Source organism: Nerophis ophidion, linkage group LG05 (assembly GCF_033978795.1).
Source record: "Nerophis ophidion isolate RoL-2023_Sa linkage group LG05, RoL_Noph_v1.0, whole genome shotgun sequence".
Lineage (NCBI taxonomy): Eukaryota > Metazoa > Chordata > Actinopteri > Syngnathiformes > Syngnathidae > Nerophis > Nerophis ophidion.
In genome coordinates this window covers 46,596,930-46,603,703 of record NC_084615.1, presented here as the reverse complement: position 1 = coordinate 46,603,703, position 6,774 = coordinate 46,596,930, and the positions used below count along the sequence as shown (strand labels likewise).

The window sequence follows — 6,774 nt, the reverse complement described above, 5'->3', positions numbered from 1 at the left end:
AATTTGGTTATGCATAGCCATGCCTAAGAACAAATGCCTTTTCTTAGCGTCAATGCCTTTTTACCTGCACGCTGCCTCCCGCTGTCGTCTGCGTGTTTCTATCACGACAAATTATCGTCGTCTCGCACGACCTGTTCCTGACATCTATAAAGCAATTAGCTACCTGCGCTGTACAGACACTCAACAACGGCACATCCATCCATCCATCCATTTTCTACCGCTTATTCCCTTTCGGGGTCACGGGGGGCGCTGGCGCCTATCTCAGCTACAATCGGGCGGAAGGCGGGGTACACCCTGGACAAGTCGCCACCTCATCGCAGGGCCAATTGCGAATTAAAATTACTGGTGTGGAATCCAATTAGGTGAAATTACATAATCTCCCACGGCACACCAGACTGTATCTCACGGCACACTAGAGTGCCGCGGCACAATGGTTGAAAAACACTTGAATAATGTATTAAATCATAGGTGTCAAACTCTGGCCCGCGGGCCAAATTTGGCCCGCCGTGTAATTTAATTTGGCCCTTGACGCAATATCAAATTAACATTAGAGCTGGCCCGCCGGTATTATACCGCATTCATTGCCAATACTCATACTTGCCAACCCTCCCGATTTTCCCAGGAGACTCCAAAAGTTCAGTGCCCCTCACGAAAATCTCCCAGGGCAACCATTCTCCCGAACTTCTTCCGATTTCCACACGGACAACAATGTTAGGGGCGTGCCTTAAAGGCCCTGCCTTTGGCATCCTCTACAACCTGTCGTCACGCCCACTTTTCCTTCATGCAAACAGCGTGCCGGCCAAACCACATACTATAAGCGGTATCTAAACACACATAAGTGAATGCATTGCATACTTGGTCAACAGCCATACAGGTCCCACTAAGGGTGATCGTATAAACAACTTTAACACTGTTACAAATATGCGCCACACTGTCAACCCACACCAAACAAGAATGACAAACACATTTTGGGAGAACAACCGCACCGTAACACAACAGAACATATACCCAGAACCCCTTGCAGCACTAACTCTTCCGGGACGCTACAATATACACCCCCTGCTAGCACTAAACCCCACCCCCAACCCCACCTACCCCATTATTTTATTTTCAAATTTATTAGCCTGTGGAAAAACTTAATGTTGATATTTACCTCAGAAGGCTGCAATTAGAAAAGAGGCATTCATTTATTTTATTTTATTTTTATTTCATATACCATTGATGTTTTTTTGTTTGTTTTTTGAAAGTTGATTTTGCATATATTGATTTGTCATATAGGCATTGCTTGTTCCATATTCAGTGTTAAAGCAAATAAGTCTAGCAAACTGAGCAATAATTAACATTTTATTCATGCACTTTCTCTTGCTACTTCAAGGCTTGCATGTTTGATTAATTCATTATTGTTATTTTATTTTCAAATGTATTATTCGCCTGTGGAAAAAGTTTATTTTGATATATACCTCAGAAGGTTGCACATGGAAGAAAACGCATTTAAGTTTTATTTAAATTTTATTTGATATGCCATTGATATTATTAAATTATTATTATTATCATTTGAAACTTAATTTTGCATGTCACTATAAAGTAATATTGCTTGTTCAATATTCAATGCAGAACTTGTTTGGGTCCCTATTAAAAGGTTAATTTGTTCACCCTTGGCCCGCGGGTTTGTTCAGTTTAAAATTTTGGCCCACTCTGTATTTGAGTTTGACACCCCTGTATTAAATCAAATACAGTTTATAATGATGTGTATTTGATCTTCCATGTCGCTAGAGGGCGCGCAAAGCAATCTCTCAGCGGAAACAGGCTGGGAATGATTCATGTGCGCATGCGCATTTGGCAGTCTTCCTTTTCGACGCTCGAGCGAAAGAGACAAGATGGGCCATCAGCAGCTCTACTGGAGTCACCCCAGAAAGTTCGGTCAGGGATCTCGATCCTGGTCAGTCCCGTTGTTGGTGTGCTTTGTGATTGTTTGTGTTGCATATATGGTCAGTTAGGGTATGTTTGTGGCGTCCCTTCTTCGTTAAAATGATCAACCGAACAAGTACCGCATGGAGACTCCGCCGGAATCAATATGGCGGATGTGCTAGCCCGGGCTAGCATCGTTGTAACCATACTATAGGCTACAACAATTTATCTTACCGTGTATACATCGTAAGATACAGACAGTACACCCTTTTTAAATTGGCAGAATTAGACAATTTATGTGCTTGAAGATGAAGTGATGTGTTTATACGCTATGTTGTGGCTTACTTGGTAATAGCGTGCTAACGTTGATGCTAACGAAACTACGTAAATAGGAGATGAATTGATGACGCTTGTAATCTGTTGTCTTCCTCCAGCCGAGTTTGCTCCAACAGACATGGTCTGATCCGCAAATACGGACTGAACATGTGCCGCCAGTGCTTCAGACAGTACGCCAAGGACATTGGCTTCATCAAGGCAAGTATCATCCCCACCTATGTTGGTTCTATATAGTCACGTAAATGTCTGTTTTTCCTGATTTGCAAAAACGCAACCTCAACATTGCAGAGGTGCGCAAACTTTGCATTACTATGTGCATATTCCATCCATTTCCTACCGCTTATCCTTTTCGGGGTCGCGAGGAGCCTATCTCAGGAAGGCGTTGTACACCCTGGACAAGTCGCCAACTCATCACAGGCCTAACACAGATAGACAACATTCACACAGAACCCATGCAGTCACGGGGAGGACATGCAAACTCCACACAGAAAGATTCCCAGGGCAGTATCGAACCCAGGACATTCATATTGTGAGGCAGATGCACCAACCCCTCTAAGTCCGGGCTGCCTATGTTCATCTTTTTACGGTCCAAATACCAGAGGTAGTAATGCGCTTCATTTACTCCGTCACATTTACTTGAGTAAGTTTTTGGATAAATTGTACCTTTTAGAGTAGTTTATGTAACATACTTTTACTTGAGAATTAGAGGTGACTGTTGTATTCCATTGTGCAGGAGGAGTTTCAGTAAGTCAGCCCGGTTAGTAAGAATAGAGTAGAATGCCTTTTCTTTTATTGTCACTATACTCTGGTACGTTGAGATTGAAAGCAACTCCAGTATCAGTGTGACAGTCTTCAACTATGCAAAACATAGGAAGAAAAGAAAGAAAAGTAGTGCAAAAGGAGGTAAGGTACACTGTTCAGTCCTGAGAACCAAGGAGGGCAAATGTGTGGAACTCAGTACCTGAGGTGCAACTAGTCACAACATACAAAAAAATAGAAAATGTAGCTTAACGCCCACAGCTGCCAACACTAAATTATGAGCCTGTTTTGATGATTTTTTTTCTTTTCTTTTGTGATGAAATTGTATTTTTACTGCCTTTTATTACATCATAGCCAGGGGACTACAGATGAAAACTAGCCTTCTGGCTAATTTTGGCTTGTTTAACCATGTGTAATCATGTGTTTTATGAAATTGCAAGAAGAAACACTACTTTTCTCCACTACGGTGAGTTTCATTATAATTATCGATTAAGGCTTTCAAAGATGTATTTGTATCTCAGCGACCCTCCTTCCGGCAGGAACTGTCACGTGACTCTTTCGCCAATCCAACGTAAACTGTCAAAAACAATCAAACAAGTACAAAGTACAGCTATAGGAAAGTGAAATATGTCAGTATTTTTAAAGTAAATGTGCAGCTGGGATAGGCTCCAACACCCCCCGCGACCCCGAAAAGGACAAGCGGTAGAAAATGGATTGATTGATTGATGAATGGATGATGGAATAGAGCTCTACTAATTTTTTCAGTAAGTATCAGAATATTCCTAAAGATACTATAAATATGTAGCATGACATCACCGCATCCTGGATGTTTATGAGAACTGCCGAACAGAAACCTCTTAAAACAGTTGACTAAAAAAAAATATATCTTTTTGTGGTTCTCTGATGATCCCAATAACCATGTATCATTTAAACACATTAAAACATTGCCAATTACATCAAAAAGCTGTGGAATATTGTACTTATCCGTTTAAAATAACTAACCCTGGCTTATTGGCATGTAGCATCATCTTACAGTTGTGATCAAAATTATTCATCACCCACACAATTTTGGTGTTATAGCAAGTTGGACATTTATTCCGTATTTTGTTTATAGTCATATCAAATAAAGATGCATTAAATAAACAAATGCAACTTCAATTACAACATTATATTTTGTAACATACCAAACAGTGTCGTTTCTCTTTATATCTCATTGACAAAATTATTCAACCCCTTGAAGATCATAATTCTTAAGAACAGAATTTGAATAAGGTCTTTTCAATAAGGTGTTGAAAACACCTGTAGATGTGATAAGAACCATAACGAGCAACAATTAAACTGATTAAAAAGACTGTGACGCTCAGCTTCTTGTAGATGGTCAATGGTGTATTTGCAACATGGTGAAGTCCAGGGAGTGGTCAAAGAAGTCAAGAGAGGAGGTAATTTATCTTCATAAGAAAGGATATGGATATAAGAAAAAAGCAAAGACATTACACATTCCAAGAGACACAGTTGGTAGCATAATTCGCAAGTTTAATGCTAAAGGCACAGTGGAAACACTACCTGGGCGTGGTAGAAAGAGGATACTGTGTGCAACTGCTGTCCGGCATTTGAAGCGTACAGTGGTGAAAAACCCCCAGGTAACAGCTGAGGAACTACAACAGGACATTGCAGAGGGGGCAACGCAGCTTTCGTCCCAGACAATAAGGCGCGCACTACGAGATGAAGGCCTCCATGCCGGAACTCCCTGGCGCACCCCACTTCTGACTACCAGGCAGAAGGAAAATAGACTCCAGTATGCCAAACATCATCTGGACAAACCCCAAAGGTTTTGGGAAACTGTTCTATGGAGTGATGAGACAAAACTGGAACTCTTTGGGCCTATGAATCAACGTTATGTCTGGAAAACAAAAAATGAAGCTTACAAAGAGAAGAACACCTTGCCTACTGTTAGGCATGGTGGGGGGTCAATCATGCTCTGAGGCTGTTTCTCTGCCTCAGATACCGGGAATCTCCAGCGCGTTCAAGGGATTATGAATTTTATTTCCTACCAGGATATATTAGCTGCAAATGTCCTGAAGTCAGTGACGAAGCTGAGGCTTGGGAGACGTTGGACCTTCCAACAGGACAACGATCCCAAGCATACATCCAAATCAACATCAGAGTGGTTGCAGAAGAAGGGCTGGAAAACTCTGGAGTGACGTTCACAGTAGTCAGACCTAAATCCTATAGAAAACCTGTGGTGGGACTTGAAGAAGGCAGTTGCAGCACGCAAGCCCAAGAATATGAATGAACTGGAGGCCTTTGCCCAAGAGGAATGGGCTAAAATACCTGTAGATCGTTGCAAGAAGCTTGTGTCCGGTTATGTATCACGTTTGAAGGATGTAATTACTGCCAAAGGGTGTTCTAAGTACTAAAGATGCATGTAACTAGGGGGTTGAATAATTTTGTAAATGAGATATTAAGAAACATGTTCTTTTTTGGTATTTTGTAAAATACAGTGTTACAATTTAAGTTGCATTTGTCTATTTGACACATCTTTATTTGACATGACTATAAACAAAATAGGGAATACATGTCCAACTTGCTAAAACGCCAAAATTGTGTGGGGGATGAATAATTTTGATCATAACTGTATATGGTATTTACATCGCGAATGCAGCTGAGATAGGCTCTAACACCTTCCGCGACCCTGGGGTGGTATTTACATCTGGCATAGCTGAAATGACCACAATCGCCCCCTAATGTACGAGAGGCACACTGCGTATGATCGTCACAGAGACAAGAGCATGGAAACCACAATTTTACATGTAGGTGTGAAAATAGGAGAAACTGAATTATTTGACAAATCAGATTAATTTAGATTCATAGAAACATACTGACTCTAAAAAGTGACATGTCAGACAAGGCAGCAAAAAATGTTTTAATGATTACTTTCAAACTAATAAAATTAATTACTTCATGTGCTGCTGTCTGTGTCAGTAGAAAGGTTAACATTCCAGGAATTGTACTTTCATCCATCCATTTCCTACCGCTTATTCCCTTTGGGATCACGGGGGGCGCGCTAGAGGAAATATATAAAAAATATTTTTTTAACTAATTTTATGTATTACACACATGCTCACAACTACAACTGTGGTTCAAGAACCATAAAAAAATAACCACTGAAAAAATCACATGTTACGCAATACTTGAGTATGTTTTTCACAAAATTCTCACTCAATTATTTTGATGACTACTTATTACTTCAGTCCTTTTATTCTAAAGTAATGGTACTCTTACTTAATTTAAATTGTTGGGTACTCTACCCACTTCTGAAAACTACAATGTTGCTTAAATCTCATCTGTTTTTGCTTTTCTCCCCTTACAGCTGGATTAAACGTCTTCTTGTGCAGTGACATCCTCTGCAGTCATCAAATGGCCAAATGTTATCTGGAAGGCCTGATTAACCATGTCTAATTCTGCACACTGAAAAATAATAAAATAAAATGTTCTTTTTCCAAAGGGGAATGGTTTTCTTTTGTGTTGTTTTTCAAAGATACTGGTTGGCAACATATTGTGGTTGTACTCAAAGGCCTACTGAAATTAGATTTTCTTATTTAAACGGGGATAGCAGGTCCATTCTATGTGTCATATTTGATAATTTCGCGAAATTGCCATATTTTTGCTGAAAGGATTTAGTAGAGAACAGCCACGATAAAGTTTGCAACTTTCGGTGTTAAGAGAAAAGCTCTGCCTCTACCGGAAGTCGCAGATGATGACGTCGCAAGT

The 6,774-nt window shown here is 40.3% G+C and overlaps 1 protein-coding gene across 1 annotated transcript; it reads left to right on the top strand.

Annotated features, from left to right (window-relative positions):
* The first annotated feature begins 1,780 nt into the window (after window positions 1-1,780).
* LOC133553190 (small ribosomal subunit protein uS14) lies at window positions 1,781-6,507 on the top strand. Its single transcript, XM_061901115.1, has 3 exons — window positions 1,781-1,939; window positions 2,343-2,442; window positions 6,374-6,507. The coding sequence occupies exons 1-3, from the start codon at window positions 1,821-1,823 to the stop codon at window positions 6,380-6,382; spliced, it is 228 nt and encodes a 75-aa protein (XP_061757099.1). The 5' UTR covers window positions 1,781-1,820; the 3' UTR covers window positions 6,383-6,507.
* Window positions 6,508-6,774: the final 267 nt, after the last annotated feature.